The 18,794-nt window shown below is 34.8% G+C and overlaps 2 protein-coding genes across 8 annotated transcripts in view; one reads left to right on the top strand and one right to left on the bottom strand.

Moving 5' to 3' along the window:
• Positions 1-18,794, bottom strand: part of LOC125270643 — a 154,586-nt gene that overhangs the window by 39,753 nt on the left and 96,039 nt on the right. The window lies entirely within an intron of this gene.
• The window catches only part of tfpia (tissue factor pathway inhibitor a), a 34,341-nt gene continuing 18,124 nt past the window's right edge, over positions 2,578-18,794 (top strand). The window contains exon 1 of one of the 2 annotated variants that reach the window (XM_048194470.1): positions 2,578-2,734. In XM_048194470.1, coding sequence (XP_048050427.1) covers positions 2,653-2,734 — 82 coding nt within the window. In that variant the 5' untranslated portion in view covers positions 2,578-2,652. The remainder of the gene's footprint in view (positions 2,735-18,794) is intronic. The other variant, XM_048194471.1, reaches the window with a different exon arrangement.

Raw genomic sequence — 18,794 nt, 5'->3', positions numbered from 1 at the left:
TGCTACTTTAGATTACATGATGTACATTTATGTAAACCTTAAAAGAAAAAGCAGACAAATATGATTACTGTTTACAGTTGAGGAAGAAGTGGTGGAGGTAAAATAGGCCTAAATGGAAAAAAAGGTTGGTATTAAGGTCACAAATCAAAACATGCCTGGATCAGCCACAGAATAAAAACTCTCACCTAAATGAAAACACAGAATTAAGATAGAAACAACAAATAAACAGAATGAATTGGAATGCACTCTGTCTGTTTATTTGGCAAACTAGAAAACACAAATTGGAAGACCTGACCACTATGTCCAACCATTAACTAAAAAAAGTTTTGACCATGTCTGGCTTAGCAAACACAGCCAGGCAGGCAAAAACAGATCTGGCGACCAAAAGAAAATAGACTCCCTACTGTTCAAATAATGAATTAGAACAGAATAACATAACCTCATGCCTTAACACTACACACAAATCAAAATCACATTCTTTTCCCATTTTGCAAACAATCACACAGAACAAACTCATTTGAGCATTGAATGAGACGTGAACATCAAGGCAAAAGTAATCAGGACACTTTGCACAGGTAAACTGTAAGTGTGCATGTACTGTATGTAGATAATGTTTAATGTATACAGTTAGTGTAGGGTTTTTTTTTTATCATACCTTTAAAGCTTCTCCAGTCTTGAATCTTCACATTATTTTTCTCCCAGTGCTGAATAAATACTTATAATAAATACACCCTATAAAAGTCCATTTAGAGTGCTCAAGGAGATTGTCTTTGGACATCACTGCAATATTTGCACCTTTTCTTTTTAGGGTCCATTCTTACAAAGTATGGCATCTTGTTTCATTCAGCTTTATCTGTTTTGAAGATATTTAAGCCTGAATAGCCTTCATTTTTAAAAAACTGAAATCATTGCATTTGGACCTAGATGCTTGTAAGGCCCCGCATATGGATTTGGACACTTTAAAACCAAATGTGAACACATTCAACCCATATTGGCCTCCCTCCATTAGCTTCCAGTTTATTTTAGGATTGATTTTAAGATTTTAGTATCTGTATTTAAATCGTTAAATGTGCTGGCTCCAAAATTTCTCTCTGGTTTAACATAGCCATATACACTCCATCAAGAGCGCTCAGATCAGGTCAGGTCAGGTCAGTTCAGGTCTGGAATATGTGGATTGAAGTGTCTAAATGCAATTTAGGTTTAATACTTCCTCTAAAAGTGAATCATAATTCCCTTTAAGACAGATACAGACCATCTATTCAAAAGGACAAGTAAAAGCAGTGAGTCACTAAAGAATACAAATCCAATTCCAGTAAACTGAGTGTCATGGCCGCAATCATGGTTATTGTCACTCTCATGGAAAATCAGGAAATTGGGAGGGGGAAAAAGAAGAGGGGAAAAAAATGTGATTTCCATGGCTTTGAATATCATTTAATTTTATTAATATTTTTTAATTAATATTATTGCCAATAGAAATAGCTTGCAAACCATAATGACTCTGATTTGAGAACCTATTTTTTATTTTATTTTTTTACAAATAGTTCAAATTTGAATCATTTTTTATTCAGACTGATTAGCTAATTAAGACAGATTGCTTTGACCTTTGAATGACTCATTTTAGTGATTTAAAACCAAGAGTAGAACCATGAAGACCTACTGCCTCAAAAATGACCTACTGCAATGACAAATGGCCTGTTCACCTGAGTGAATCAAAACATACAACGATTCCCGAATGAATGACTCTTATGATCCGGCTCTTTTTAGAGAATAAAAAACTGAACCTCAAGTTATTTCTGTCGATATGTTATTAATTAGTTATTAAGTTCTTAATGTAGGCTACGACTCGAAACTAAGAACTTACGGCTCATAAAACTTTGCTGTATGGCAAGGCAATTTTATTTGTATAGCACATTTCATACACAGTGGTAATTCAAAGTGCTTTACATAAAAAAGAGTCAAATACATAATAATACAAATGGAACGCTTAAGAAATAGAAATAACAGTAAAAACAGAGAATTTCGCTATCTGGATGGAAGAGCTATGGATAGATCCGTTTAGAGCAGATCTAAACTGATCTATCCATCAGAGCGGATCTAAATGGATCTTCCTCACATGTCAGGACCGCTGTCTAGCTGTAATCAGATTTTTTTTTTTTATTAAAAACATGAAAAAGTGAATAAATGTTTGTTACCACATTTTTTATATATATATATATATATCTATATATATCCTATAATCAGGAACAATTTTGTTCCATGACCTATGCTGCCTCCTTGAAAAGTCATTAAAAAGTCTAACCTTTTGAATTATTTTTTTTTACTTTTATGATGTGTTATACAGGCCTATTCTGAACTTTAAAATGAATTTAGAAACAGACTACTGGGGGCAGTAAATACAATAGGAATTTTCATTTCTTTCAAATATTCTTTTTTCTTAAAAAGTACTAAAAGAATCATAAATGGAACCAGAATCGTTAAAGGGAATCAGAATCATTAGAACACTAACGAACGGTCACCCGGAAGTGCGTGACACTATTACCGCGCAGTCAATGAATACTTGGAGTAGTTGACTATTTGGAGCCACAAACTAAACTACAGCATACTTACAGCTCCACATTTCTCTGTGAGAGTGTGATTGCCTCGCCTGCTGGAATGGCTCCATTACTGAGCTTGTCATGTACACCGCTGCTTCTACTGTCTCTTATTGGAGTATGTTGCACGAAATTTGTAAAGGGTGAGTTATTATTACTTTTTTCATGATTATTATTTTAAAGTTCCTTTTCCCAAAGTTGGAGGGAATATGCCGCTTTATGGAGCACTTCTAGAAGTTCTAAAAGCATTTTAACCTGTTTTAGAACAGAAGATTCAACTGTGCTATTCTAGTTGTTGATTTAAATACAATAACGATTCGAGTGTTATAGTTAATGTATTTGCTGTCAGAACATGCAACTTTGCCTTCACACGACCACTGTCAAGGAAATGAAAGTCAAATCACGCAGTATTCACCTTTTAAAGTGTTTATAGAGAGACAAGGCTGCTTTGAATCTAACGTGACATATTAAGTATATATTTTAGATCACGGATTATAAAGATTGCAGGATTGCATACTAAATACTAGGTTGCCTATAGTTAAAGTGTCCCGCCATTGAGAGTTCAAGCTCTCTGGTGGCTCAAACTTTGATGGTTAAATCCAAAATAATCTTAAGGATTGATTTTTGTCAACAAGGGCTGTGTGTATTTATCTCAATGTCTAAAGGAGATGAAACTCAAGGACTGAAAGGATTTGACATTAAAATGAGCATTTTGTGCCACTTTTGTTCTGTCTGCTGTGATAAATATGGGAAGATGACGTTTTAACTTTTGGGAATGGGAATTTAATATTTAACTTATTGATAGGCTATGTGTATTTAATCCTTGCAATGCAAACAAAGGGGTCAGTAGATGTCTTTTATATTTGAATGGCTATAATTTGTGTTATTGCAATCATGTAATGTTTGACTTTATATTATAAGATGAAATGTAGCTAAATGTAACTTTACATGTTCTTAGTTTAGGAAATCTGATAAAAAAGAACAAAATCAGTGATTTTATTGACTTTTTTAATTGCAGGCACAAACAAATATCATTGAATGCAAAGATTTTATCAATCAGTTCATTTTCATGTCAGTCATTCAGATCAAAATCAGTGTGAGAACTTTTTTATATCAAGCGCCAATATTTAGCAAAAAAGTATTAATTATTTTCAGTAATTTATGAGGCATTTATTTCTTATTTTTTATATAGGCTATAAACACAGAGAACACCATCCATTTATATTATTTTAAATTAGTAAAAAACTCATTCTAAACAATAATGGCTGTTATATATAAATTTAAATCAATGTTAAATACAAATTTGTAGGGATTTTTTTGCCCCCCATATTTATTATTATAAATATCTTGGATGTTTTCTTTATATATATATATATATATATATATATATATATATATATATATATATATATATATTATATTTTTTTTTTTTCATTATTATTAAATTTTGACCCTGACTAGAACAATTTCTTTACAAAATATACAATTCTTAGATTTTAGGTACAGAGACAATTATAGATCTCATTATGGTTGGGATATAACATCAGTGAGATGAGATTACTTAGTTATTAGTTTAATATTTTCTTATAACCCACCCCTTGGTGCCATAGCTCCTTAATAAGTTGCACATGGAAACCGCTTACGCAGAAGAAATGGGTTTTGTTCTTCTTGGCTGCAGTCCATGCATTGTGAACTTTTAGACCTGCTTAACTGCACCAATCAATATGCTGGCTCTCTATCCTCCATAAATCTCTTTAGCGTCTCTGAATGCTTGGAGGTCACAATCTCAACTCAACACTGTTGCTGCTATGATGAAAGGATTTGTTTTAATTAAATGATCTTCAAAAATAGATTGGTGTACATAAGGGTGGAATGAAATATTAATGCTGCAAAACTCTGGCTTGTGCATATGGTAATGTTATAAAAAATCTGCCTGCTTGACACTATACTTACTTCATGTTTGGGCAGATTTTACCTTTTTACTGTAAAGTGATGCTTCTTTTCTTTGAAGCCTACAGTGTGATTAAGTATGGTTTATGATCTTGATTGAGTACCAGAATAATATCCTAAGACAAAATGTAACCATGATTTATCCAAAACATGATGACTAGTTACCACTACATATTTTTTTTTACTTTGCAAAAATTGGGATTTTATATCAAATATATACATATTATATATTTACTTATATTTTCCCCTGTTGTCACCTGGCACAGTGCATAGAAATTGTAGTTCAATTTATTTTGAAATAGTCTGACACATATGCTTTTTAGTCCTGAAAAATGTAGAAGGAAGAGTAAGTGATGATCCTTCTGTGAATAATGGGGTTGTACTCTAGTATCGGCTGTGAAACTCACATAAAGAGACATCCACTCTCACCACGTGACCTCCATTCTCAAGATGGTGCGATGCAGAGATCAGGCTTCTGATATGGTGTGACAGTTTGTGAACCAGTGATTTATTAGTAACCTTTTCAATGAACAAACATGTAATGAATTCTCGTTATGCTATAACGACATAACTGACGGTGTTTTGAATATTATATGACAAAGGTTATGTAAATTCACACACTCTGCTGGGTTTTCTATTTATTTATATGTAAGAAACACTCTTAGCCTCACAAAGTTTGTTGTTGGTTCTGTATATTTTTTGGACATTACTGGCTACTTCACATTAATATTCATCACAAAATTTTACTGAACCCTGCAAAGCCATCCTAAGCTGCTAGACACATAATCCTCACTAATTTTTTTTCTTTCTGGGTTAAATATACAGCTTTTAGTCATGCCTCATTGAATGAGTCATTAGAGGAAGAGTTGTCTGAGCCGATAGCTCTATCTTTTTCCTGAGGTCAGACCCTTTTTCGAAACGAATGGCTTATTTCAGTATTTGTTGAATGTCTTCGCAGAATTGCACAGAGCTCCTCCCTTAAGGGACTTTTGAATGGTCTGTAAAAGTTGAAGTGCCATATCTAGAGTTTCAGTGAAACATCAGTAGAGGTCAGGGAGAAGCGTGCTTCCTTGATTGGACTACGACAGAGACTGTAATTGCATCTGTCATTCCTTGTACATTTGCTCCAGATTACTCCATGCAAGACTGATGTCATTAAATATAGACTTACATGGTTAAAAATGCATTATTCTCAAATGTGTTCATATGGCAGCTGTATTGCTCAAACTGTGTAAAAAGGCCAAGATATGTAGAGTAACCTTGTGTGGGTTGAGATGAAAGGCGCCTACACACTTTTATACTGCGTCAGAGAATGCTGTAAAAACATTGATTTCAATAATATTATGTCATGAGAGCATATAGAGGGAGAATGCAAGGGTTTTTACGAAAATCATAAACCAGTGAGCCAATGAGAATGTCAGAGAAGCAGGTACAGGTATTCCCACTTGATTTCAAGCTTTTTCTTGCCCTTAAACAGAGGTGTATAATGTACTGGAGAATGATAGGGTTAGTTAGAAATTAAATTTCTGTCATTAATTACTCCCCCTCGTGTTGCTCCAAACCCGTAAGACCTTTGTTCATATTTGGAACACAAATTAAGATATTTTTGATGAAATCCAAGAGGTATTGGCCGACGCTGTACACGTGAGCAGCACGACGCATGCGTGTGATGCTGACGCAGGATCTGGCCAATAATGAGCTGATGTAGAACCTGGAAGTGCTGCACTGTGTGTTCAGTGTCAACAGCGTGACAGGGAAGAGAAGAAACTGTTGAAAAAAGTTGTTATTTTTGTTTTGTTTTTGCGCACAAAAAGGATTCTCGTCACTTAAAGGTTGAACCACTATAGTCACATGGACTATTTTAATGATGTCTTTACTACCTTTCTGGACCTTAAAAGGTGCAATGACGTTGCTGTCTATGGGTGGTTCAGAAACCTCTTGGATTTCATCAAAAATATCTTCATTTGTGTACTGAAGATGAACGAAGGTCTTACGGGTGTGGAACGACATGAGGGTGAATAATTAATGACAGAAATTTCATTTTTGGGTGAACTAACCCTTTAAGTTAAAATATGGATGCTATGTCAGATATTCTACTCAATTAAAAGTCAAATGTGAGTGAAAGTAAAAAAGTAAATAGTAAACCCTTTTATTATAGCTTAATTTGCTTAAAACTGAATTTGGAAAACAAGAAGAGACAGTAGAGATTTTTATTATTGTAGATTTTTTATGCAAAAACTTTATGAAGAAACCTGTCAAAAATCACTATTTTGTGATACATTTATAAATATACTTTGTATGACACAGCAGATGTTAAACTAAAAGCAATATCCTGAAACCTGTTATCTTAATATTTTCAGCTAAAATTAGCAGCAGATGATTTTACAGGCATTTGAATAGTGCTTTGTTAGACTAATAATCAAAACTGATTTTTTACTTGAGTACACAACTTTACTCAAGTTCATCCATCTACAGCAATAGTTATAAAACATAACTAGTTCAAAGTCTGTATCAGAGAGGGATAGTTCACCCAAAAATGAACATTCTGTCAAAATTTACTCAACATCGTCTTTTTAACAAAATGAGCACAAAATTAGTTATTTATACAATGTCCAAAATGATCTTGTGTATAATGAAAGAACAAAGGCCATTTAAGCTGTTAAGATGGATTTTAAATGGAAAGTAAATAACAACATAAATTTCCTTACATAAAGCCTCATAATGGATTTAGAAGGCTTGGAGTACTGTACTACTTTAATGATGCTTTCATGCTCTTATAATGATTCCTGCTATGATGCTTTTTTTGTCATTTTTGGAACTTTGGAACCAGTATCTACACTAAAATAAATTTCAGTGGCTTTTCCAATAAAAGGCAAGTTAAATTTATTTTTGATTTAGTCACATTAGGATAAAGAACAATGAAATGTTTATTATCAAATCATTTGGGAAATATTTAAGTTACTGTATAGTGATGTATGACTAATGCTAGGTAGATTTCTTGCAAATTTGTAGTTAGTAACTTAATCTAGATTACTCATTTTAGGTAATGTATTCTGATTACTTTTAGATTACTTTTGACCTAACTTGTTCATCACTTAGTTTTGATAAAAGAGAAAGAAAACATTTTCCATTCTTTGTTATCAACAACATGAAATGCATTAAGCATTACATTATGCCAGGGTTTCCCCAAATTGGGGTTAATGAAAGAACTGCATGGGGGTATGAGCTTATTTAAAGCTATTAAATCATTAAAATATAAAATTAAAATGAATAAATTATTTGAAAATAAAAGCAATCAAAATAAAATGATTGAACACAAAAAATATATAAATATTTTATTTGTTTACCTGCATGTCCATGTGACCATTATCCGACATCAGAGAACATGCAAATGCAAATGTGTTGTTAAATTATTGAAAAATTAATTTAAAATCTCAGGGGTCTCCAAGTAAATATTTTAGGTCAAAAAAGTTTGGGAATCCCTGCATTATTACACATTCATAGTTTTCCAGGTTTTAAATATTTTTGTCCAGATCAATAATTTGAGAAGGTCACTGGATATGAAGAAGACATAGTGTTTCACAGTTATATATCATCAGTGGTTAGTAACTCGCATAATAATTAATCACATACATTGAGAGGTTTTGTACCCAAATTTAGAAGCATCACAAATTTATTTACATGACATTTACATGGCCATTTTATATTGTGAATATAGTCAAAGTTAAACACACAATAGGATGTTTTAGAAAGGAAAATTTAAAGGTTTAGTTCACCCAAAAATGAAAATAATATCAGTAATTACTCACCCTTATGTAGTTCCACACCAGTAAGACCTTTGTTCATCTTTGAAACACAAATTAAGATATTTTTGATGAAATCCGATGGCTCAGTGAGGCCTCTATTGCCAGCAATGTCACTAAACCTCTCAAGATCCAGAAAGGTACTAAAGACATATTTAAAACAGTTAATGTGAGTACAGTGGTTCAATATTAATATTATAAAGCGATGAGAATACTTTTTGTGTGCCAAAAAAACAAAATAATGACTTTTCAACAATATCTAATGATGGGCGATTTCAAAACACTGCTTCATGAAGCTTCAAAGTTTTGCGAATTTTTTTTCGAATCAGTGGTTCGGAGCATCAAACTCACGTGATTTCAGTAAACGAGGCTTCGTTTACGTGATCTGAACCACGGATTTGAAACAAAAGATTCGTAAAGCTTCATGAAGCAGTGTTTTGAAATCACCCATCACTAGATATTGTTGAAAAGTCATTATTTTGTTTTTTTGGCGCACAAAAAGTATTCTCGTTGCTTTATAATATTAAGGTTGAGTCACATGAACTGTTTTAAATATCTCTTTAGTACCTTTCTGGATCTTGAGAGGTTCAGTGACATTGCTGGCGATGGAGGCCTCACTGAGCCATCGGATTTCATCAAAAATATCTTGATTTGTGTTCAGAAGATGAACGAAGGTCTTACGGGTGTAGAACATGAGGGTGGAGTAATAAATTACAGAATTTTCATTTTTGGGTGAACTAACCCTTTAAGAGTAAAAAGCAGAATTAGGGATTATGAATGATTTACTGCCATTGTATGGATACCATGTAATCATGTAATCTATAAAAAAAAGTAACTGCAATTTAATTATGAGCATTTTATAAGTAATATAATATAATTACCAATACAACATTTTTGGAATCTAATTGCTTAATCCAGATTACATGTAATCAGTTACTACCCAGCACTGTGTATGACATAATGTGCTTTGTACATTTAAGACTACATGAACTTGTAATGGAGTAAAAAAGTATTTTTTTTTTCATGTAAATTATATTTGGTTAACTCAAGTAAAGAACAGATTCCCCAAAATAATACAAGTAGTGAAGTACTATTTCTCAGAAACTTTATACCGCTCTGCCCTTAAAACATATTTTAACAATCCTATACATCAAATGCTTCCCTCGTGTGTAGGCGCCTTAAGCCAGCTGTTCAGTGAGAATTATCATCAGGCCCACATGGAATTTGTTCCCACCAAACTCCACAGAAAATTCAGTAGATTACCACAGAACTAAGTTAAGTTCATGCATTAAGTTCTTCACATACTCACATTTTGCATATTGGGTTAATTTGATAAATAATTCCAAATGATTTTCCCTTAAAATCAGCATATACAATGAAAAAACAGAAAGAGAGAAAAAAAGCAAGCTGATTCTGTCTGGGCCTGCTCGTCATGCATGCCATGTATCAAAAGTTCCACAATGACTCTTCGTGAGATGACATCATTGGTTTGCTTTCATTACAAACCAGCTCAGCAATAGGGTTGAGTCAAAGCATGTTCTGACATTGTTCTTTGTCTCCTTGTCAGATCATAAAGGAACTGTATTAAGATCACATATCGCAAATGCCTTCTGGGCTGTTTATCACTTATAGCAACATAGCATGGTTGAGTAGTTTTTAACGCTGGATGGGTTTTGCATGCAAAACACACAAGATTAACGTCAGAATAAATAACTCATGGGCTGTACTTCCAGTATTATCAACAAACCTTTGCTGTCATATTTTCTCTTGTGTTCTGAACTGCAGAATGAGACTTCTTTGTGGCAGGATCATATTTTTCTTCCAGGCCAAAGTCAGCTAATCACTTCTGCAGGGATTAAAAAATTATGGAAGGACATTGCGTTTTAGTGCATTATGTCATCTCATTTATGAACCTTTAAAAGCATGTGTGTGTGTTAATGTCTGCCTACAGCCATCTGTATCGAATCTTAAAGCATATGAAAAAATAACCAAAGTTCCAAATAACCAAAGTAAGGCAAGTCAGTGTATTTGGCAGCCATGTTAACACCCCCTGGCAGCTATTTTCTATCGCAATAGGCATGCAAGTACAGGTCGTATCTACTTGAATGTGGAAAGACAGAAATATCAGAAACTGTTGCTTAAGCTTATGTTTCATATTTCAAAACATGGTATCATGTGGCTAAAATGAACCCTAAATTATTTAGGTCTGTCCAGCTAATGAGAATGCATGTTATTGAGTAATAAGACCAGCTAATATTTTACCAAATAAGGCAATGTGACGTTTTAAATAAAGGGCAGGACTTCCTTTCCTAAAATTATCATATTGTGATTTTTCCCATTAATTTATCTGTCCCCTTTTAATATCTCTTATATTGATTCCGAAATGCATGCTTTTACCATGCAACATCTTAGCCTTGCACATAAATGTCCAATGACATAAAAGGGCATGTCTCAATATTTTCTTTGACTTAGTCAAACATTCTGTGCCCAAGAGTATCAACAAGTTACATGACACTGTTCCCATGGTGAGAATTATTGTGGAAAAAAGAGTCAAAAGGTCTCCCGGTTTGTCGAGACCTTGTTTGATCTATTGCATTAACTCAACAGATCATGACACCAAACTAGCACTGCAGTAAGGTTTCTCTTTTTAAACTCTACCTCGCTGACTTTCCGGGCACTGGAATGGTATTCATGCATGCATAGACAAATATTGGGTCTCATCTTCCCTCTGACCTTGAAAGCTTTTGTACCATGATTGATGGTATTTCACTGCATTCAAGAGAAAGTGCAAACTCCCTGTAGTGTGGTGGGTCATTTTTGTATTCCTGTAGGGTTTTTGGACTGTTTGTAGCCTAGCAGAGGTTATCAGAAGATTTTTAATTGTCAGATTATGTGATTATAACCTAATAGTGGATCAGTTTTCTACTGCCTACATTGTTTTATTTTATGTAAAGCTAATCCTGTAGGAAAGAAAATCATGTCCTGACTCTCAGGTTTCCTTAACACCTTTGGGAGAGAAAGCGCCCATGTTTTTCAAAAAAAAATGTTTTGAGAGAGTTACACCGTGCATTTAGGGTTGTCATGTACTATAGGCCAGTTGGACTCTTTGCAGTGTATGGAAGTTTGTTTCTGCCACAGAATACTAAAAAATAATTGTGACATCTTGCAGATCAGAATTACAAGATATTTACAGTTGCGTTATAAAGTCAGAATTGTGAGAAATAACCTCGCCATTCTGTGAAAAACTCACAATTCTGACTTTATAACAAGCAGTTACGAGTTTTGAGAGAGTTACATCATGCATTTAGGGTTGTAATGTACTATAGGCCAACTGCAATTTGTATGTAAGCTAAGCATATAAGAATAACGTACAATAATTGTTATTAATACATAAGATAACATAGTATAATATGATCTAGCTCAGAGTAGAAAATAGATTGTATACCTATCGCTATTTCATATACCCTACCCTATTTCAATACCGTATTGTTACTTTACACTGTTTAAATATACATATAATTTAAAGTTTGCATAATGTCCTTTTAAATTTACATTGTGGCTGAGTGGAAATTCAGTACTCTTTAGTCTACAGTACTTTTTTGCAGTATTCTATGGAAGATGGTTTCTGCCAAAAATAATTGCGACATTTTATAGATATATACTTGTATATATTGCGTGATATAAACTTGTAATAGTTTATATCAATAGTGCTTGTTATAGTCAGAATTACACGTTTTTTCTCAGAATGACGAGGGTGTTTCTCACAATCCTGACTTGACTAGCTTAAGCCTTGTCTGTGAAACCGGGGGCAAGACATATAAAGAGGACAGTCAAATAAAATGATGAGAAAGGGCCAAAGCAACGGTAATCATGTCAAGTCAAGTCAAATTTATTTATATAGCGCTTTTACAATTGGTAATTGTTTCAAAGCAGCTTTACATATTAGAAGCACAGAAAAAAGGGAAGTGGTTAAAAATAAGATGTACAAACAAGCGTGGTAATATGTAACATATACAAGATGGTGCTACATTAAGCCAATGTCGGCTGACTCCCAGGGGTGGAAAAAAACCCCTAGGAGAAAAACCCAGCGTGCTAACACTGGGAAAAAAGTCCTAGGAGGGAAAAAACCCCTTGGAAGATATATATAATATATGTAATCACCCATGGTGGTTTGACTGTAACCACACCATGAATTGTTTAAAATGGCTAAGATCTTCCCAGACACCCTATATCAGTGGGTTGAACAAGCAATTAACTGAAAGTGAGTGTAAATATCTTTGTATATTACACATTTGTTTTCAATATGAGGTCTCTAAACACCCAGAAACCATGCTGATTTATTTGCCCCATATGTATTCCTCCCTGCACACATTTACGTTAACAGCCTTGTGGTGGTTAATCAGTGCTCTCAGTTTCCCATGTTCTGTGTTGTGTACAGACTTACTGCAGAGATAAACCAGATAAGCCTTTTATCTTAGGCGGTTAACTAGCTTATACAGCATACCATGCAATGCTGTGGGATATCTTTCCCTCTCAGCCTTATGTTTTAACGTATGTCTACATCAGGTGTCCCATATGGTTGAGCAGACCGGTGGCCACACACTCATTTAAAGAGCCTGAATCCTCTCATGCAGTCAGTTGCAGGCCTGACAATGATTAATTGGGGTGTACAGGATTATTTGCTTCATCGAGCCCTGAACTGCAGACCTAAGATAATTGCACAAGGTGACAGAGAGTCGGATTTTCTGTCCCACAAGAGCTTCATGGGATCCGACACGACAAGGTTTACTAGGTCACCCATTGTTGTTATCTCTGAACGGTAGTAGAATAAACAAGTTCTGACCTATCTGGGATTTTAAGGTGTTGCAAATAACCAAGCAATTGCAGGAGTGGAGGATTTTGTAGACAAAGATGATCTGCAATACCACTGGCAAACAGGCCTAGACGTGGATCAAGTCTGGACACCTACAACAGCAAAGTGAAAAAAGTCAAAGCTTGGTTACAAGTCAGTGGACAAGATAAACAAATCAAAACACCCATATTGTCTTCTCTGTTTTTTTTTTTCTTTTTCTATTAAAATACTTTCTCTAATCCCACTTTAACATGCAGAGGCAAGTATAAGTAAATGATTTAATATTTATTTGTAAGCTATTTAAAAAAGTTAGGCTAAACATTGTAGCTCTGTGGCACTAACCCAACACAGCTCAACCTGTGGTGCACAAAACATCTTCTGGAAAAGCAGTTTGACTTCTGTCATTATTGTTGCAGTTCAGTTTGGTGACAGAAATTACACATTTGAGCTTTACTGACCAAAAGTTTGATTGTTGTGCAAGACTGTGTTGTAATATTTATCAAGATAACCAGACAACTCCCTTGCCTTACAACAAGTTACCATACATATTATGCAGCTAGTTCAGTTCCATAAACTTGATGACAAGAGATCCTGATCCTTTTTTTTTTTTACCTGCATCATATATATTTGTTTGCTTTTTGTGAAGAAGAAAAAAAAAACTCAAGGAATCTCAAGGGACAATGGGACATATTAAAATAAATAAATAATTTTTTATCGAATGAATTACAAGATGTGACAATTAATCTAATTAATCACACATCAAATTTGGCTGAGAAATTACCCCCTAAAGATCATTTGAAGTCATTATTGTATTAAATGAGAAAAGCATCAAATAGATATTACAAAAAAATAAAAATATTTTTTATTTAATATGGAAATATGATTTTTTTTTTTAATGAAATGATACTCTAATTAACTAAAACTGCCAGGAGGTGACATTAGTTAATGTACCTATTAACTAACATGAAATAACCATGAGCAATACATTTGTTACTGTATTTACTAATCTTCGTTAACGTTAGTTAATGAAAATACAGTTGTTCATTGTTTGTTCATGTTAGTTCACAGTGCATTAACTAATGTTAAGAAGATTTTAATAATGTATTAGTAAATGTTGAAATTAACATTAACAAAGATTAACAAATGCTGTATAAGTGCAGTTCTTTATTAGTTCATGTTAACTAATGTGGTTAACTAATGTTAACTAATGAACCTTATTATAAAGTGTTACCAAAAATGTTTGTGTGCTCCTCTCGTCCCTGTGTGTGTAACAAGCAAAAAATACTGCACCATTGACTTTAGACCAGGTTCTTGTTGGTCAGTGGCGCAGTTGTTTTAGGTTGATTCAAAATAACAACGCACCAACAACATGCCTCGTTTTCAGACCAGCACGCCCGTTGGTGAACAGATGGGGGTGAGTGCATTTGCTATTTAAACAACATGGGCCCTGGATGAGAAAATGATAACTGTGTCGAGCTGAAATTAGCAAAAAACACATGCGTCATTCATTCATTCGATTTGTTTAAATGGCTGAATCATTCAGGAATTAAGTAAATGGTACTCTTTATGAATTTGGGCCATTAACTTTTATTGAACCGTTGTATAAAATCAGTATCACATTCAGGACAAACAGCACTCCTGTGATATTGCTTAACTATATCATGATATAAATATGAGACAAAAACTCATATAGGGGCATTTTTGCCCTGATATCTTGAATTTAGGAGCATATAGCTGCATTATATAATCTCTCTCTCTCTCTCTCTCTCTCTCTCTCTCTATATATATATATATATATATATATATAAATTATTAATAATTTAATAATAATCATGGAATGTACATAGGCTTGGTCTTGGTGGACTAGGGCTACATCCACATGAAGCCAGAGCTTTCCCTATCCAATCTTTTTTTTCCCTCGTCTCAAGAAATATCTGCGTACACACAGAACCACTGAAACTGACTCAAAATGATGTGGTATACATGCCAGAGCAGTGTGTGGCGTTGTAATTCTGCCACAGGGATACATTGAAAATGGAGAATAAGACTTGCGCATAAACCTTGCGTGCTGCATACAAACTTCAGTAAAGCTTAGAAATTAAGCTTAATTTTAGTAAAGCTAATAGGCTCGGTAGCTTCTGCAGCACGAACACAAGCATGTAGTCTGCTATTGTTGGTGTTGTTCAACAGTGCTTTGATCTGCCTGCATTGACACTATTCTTAAAATAATGTACCAGTTATCAATGTAAAGCTGCTTTGACACAATCTACATTGTAAAAAGCGCTATATAAATAAAGGTGACTTGACTTGACTTGTTGCTGTTACGTGACGTAGTGGTGTTTGACTAGGGTCGACACGTGGGGTGATGACATTGTTTCACAAAATATACTGTTTCACGAGTTCACACTTACAAATAATCAGATAGCTAATATTATGCGTATCAGATAGTATGCGTATTTGGTGTGCTGTCCGAGGAGAGGGCTCCGAGCTAGGTATTTAACCAGGTGAGTGTGAAGAGACGGGGTGGTGGAGGGATGCTGAAAATGGTCATAGGTGAGTCGACTGCCTTTATATATAGGTCTCCCCTTATGCTGATTGGGTAGATATGTTGATTGCTGATTGATGACTGCTGCTTGGAGTGATGTGATGATTAGTTAGATCATTTGAATGTGTTCCTCCCAAACTTTGTTAATAAAACATCATTTAGCTCTGTACACGAAAATGCAAGGGTGTCGTTTTCAGATTTATCCACTCTGGGACCCGGTTTCAAAAAATAGCGGTTTCACATTCTAAAAAGGCCGGATCCGTCTGGATGAAAATTTTTGCGTATACACCTAAACGCGTCTCAATGTGGATGGGCCCTAAATCTGCTACGCTGCTGCTGCTGAATGAGTGAGGATACATCTAAAATGCACATGAAAACATTGAATTGAATTCAAGCTGCTGCAAGGAAACAGGGAGAACACCCCCAAGAAACGATCGGTTTGTACGAGAAACCGAACATTATTTATATCATTTTTTACCTCTAATACACCACTATGTCCAACGGCATTCATCACTCGATTCGTTTGGTCTGATCGCGCTCTGACAACGGCAGTGATGTCTCGCGCATATACTTCAATGAGAGCGAGACATCACTGCCGCTGTCAGCGCGATCAGACCAAACGTATCGAGTGATGAATGCAGTTGGACATAGTGGTGTATTAGAGGTAAAAAATGATATAAATACTGTTCGGTTTCTCACACAAACCGATCGTTTTGTGTCTTAAGACATCAATGTGTCGTCACGAGCCGCAGGGTTTCATTTGGATTTGTCTAAGCAAGTTTTATTTACTCTTATAGTCCAAGTTCCCATCCACTAGCATTATTTGACTGACAGACAGGAACGGTTGGAGTTAAAAATCATCATTTGTGTTCTAGTGAAGAAACAAAGACACCTACATCTTGGATGCTCTGGGGGTAAGCAGATAAACATCAAATTTTCATTTTTGGGTGAACTATCCCTTTAACAGTAATTTGGAAAAAAAATAAAACAGAATTTGAGAAAATAAAAAGTTTAGAGCCCTACATAATGAATTGCATAGCATCATGTTTTTTTCCATTGCATCGTTTTGCATTGAATCGAATTGTGTTGAGTCGAATCGAAAACGGATCGCACTGCATCGTAATAGAGGTGAATCGTATTGCATCGCATTATAATAGGGGTGAATCGCATCGCATCGGTAGCTGCTTCATATGTATCTTTAATGTATCGTATTGTTGGCTATGCATCGAGATGCATGACGCATCGGCCTCAGCTATGGAGATTCACATCCCCAGTGTGTGTAGGTGACTGTTTCCACCTGAGTGACTGTTCCCTTGGACTTTGGAGTCTATCTGCTAAATCAGATAATCAGAAGTATGACTCAGACTGGTAAAATCATACCCTCTGGCTATGAAACCTCTCTTTCTATGACTACTGTCTAACACACATCTGTACCAGTGATAAGTATTATTATGCCACATAATGAAAAGGGGCTGAATTTAAAACTGACTCACTGGTTACTAATTTACTAATACTTTGCCATTCATCCTTACAGTGTCACTGTGTTACAGTAGATCCGCTGCTGACGGTATTATTAATCACTGAGTTGTTGCTCAGGTAGCTAACAGCAAACCCTGAGCAAACATGACACGTTGACATCTGTAAACAGATATTTACATGCATTGTGCTTTCCTTCAGACTGAGAGTTCCTGAATGTTTTACTCTTTTCAGATAATGACCGATGTGCTGAATCCAGCTTGTGATAAAATCAACACCTCTCTTTCTTTCACACAGGTATAAAAACAAGAAAGGGCTGAGTCTCAACATGGGGCAACCTGCCCAAGCTCAGCATTGGCAATGAATTTGGCAAAGCACCAGTTTTGGGTTGTTCTGACCACTATCCCAGTTGAGGTGTGATGAGGCTGAAGCCAAGCAGAACAGACAATTTGTGCTGGCCTAAAAAAGCAGCTGGCAGTTAAATTTAACAGCCAGCCATGTTTTCTATTATAAAAATAACTTTTTTGGGGGAATTCTGCAGGTCCAGCTATTGTCTTGAATAAACCTTTTTCTAACACTGGAATGCATGTTTAATTGATACATTTAAAAACTGTTAAAATGTAAAGGACCTACACAACCTTGTTGTCTTAAAAAAGCTGTTGTATCCATGGAAACATGAAAAAAAAAAATCTTCATAATGGTTTTATGGTAAGATAAAAAAAAGGCTGTATGGGACATTTTTAATTTTTAGATAAGAAAAAAATATTGGCTCATAGGAAAGAAAAATCACAAATAAAATCTATATCTAGACTTTCACTTTTATCTCCAGTACGATGTACATTTTAGGACATCCTCAGACTTCAGTCATACAATGCAAAGGCGTCATCGCGCCTCAGACTGAAGGGCTTCAGGTCTTAGGACAAACAATGTCAGGTCTTGTACAATTAGGCATCAGATGAAATGGCCTCATGAATAAAAGGCATTAGTGTTTTTTTTTGGCTGTTTTTTTTTTTTTTTGTATAACTTTCTATTGGCTTTTATCCCATCATAATGCCATGCTTCAGTTGTCTTTTTCTTTCCCCCCCTTTTTATATTTAAATTTAACTATTCCCAAATTGGTCTAAGGTGTGTGTGTGTGCATGCATGTTAATTATGTAGAATCTATATATTGATGCTATTCGTGTAGGCTATTTAATCCCTTTGCAATGTTATTTATGTTACTGTTATTCGAGCATTGAAAACAAATCAAAAAGCAGAGAGAGAGGGGCCGAAGGTAAGCTATAGGCTACCTGATATTTTATTGATACAGCTTTAATTAAATATTGTGATTAGGTTCTATACAGAAAAGAACATGGCGATTTTCACATTGGTCTGCAGATAAACAGCAATTAACTGAATTAAAATATAATCGACTCGCTGACAGTAGGTGGCGCTGGAACAGCAGAAATAAAGCTGTTTCCTTGGTAACCTCTGTACACAAAGCAGCTGTGCTTATAGCTCAAAAGACTTTTTACTTCCCTTACGAAAATTAGCCAAGGTTTTACTACAAACTTAGAAAAGAAAAAAAAAAAACATGG

The sequence above is a fragment of the Megalobrama amblycephala genome, linkage group LG6 (assembly GCF_018812025.1).
Source record: "Megalobrama amblycephala isolate DHTTF-2021 linkage group LG6, ASM1881202v1, whole genome shotgun sequence".
Classification (NCBI taxonomy): Eukaryota; Metazoa; Chordata; class Actinopteri; order Cypriniformes; family Xenocyprididae; genus Megalobrama; species Megalobrama amblycephala.
This window is presented reverse-complemented; position numbering and strand designations above follow the sequence as displayed.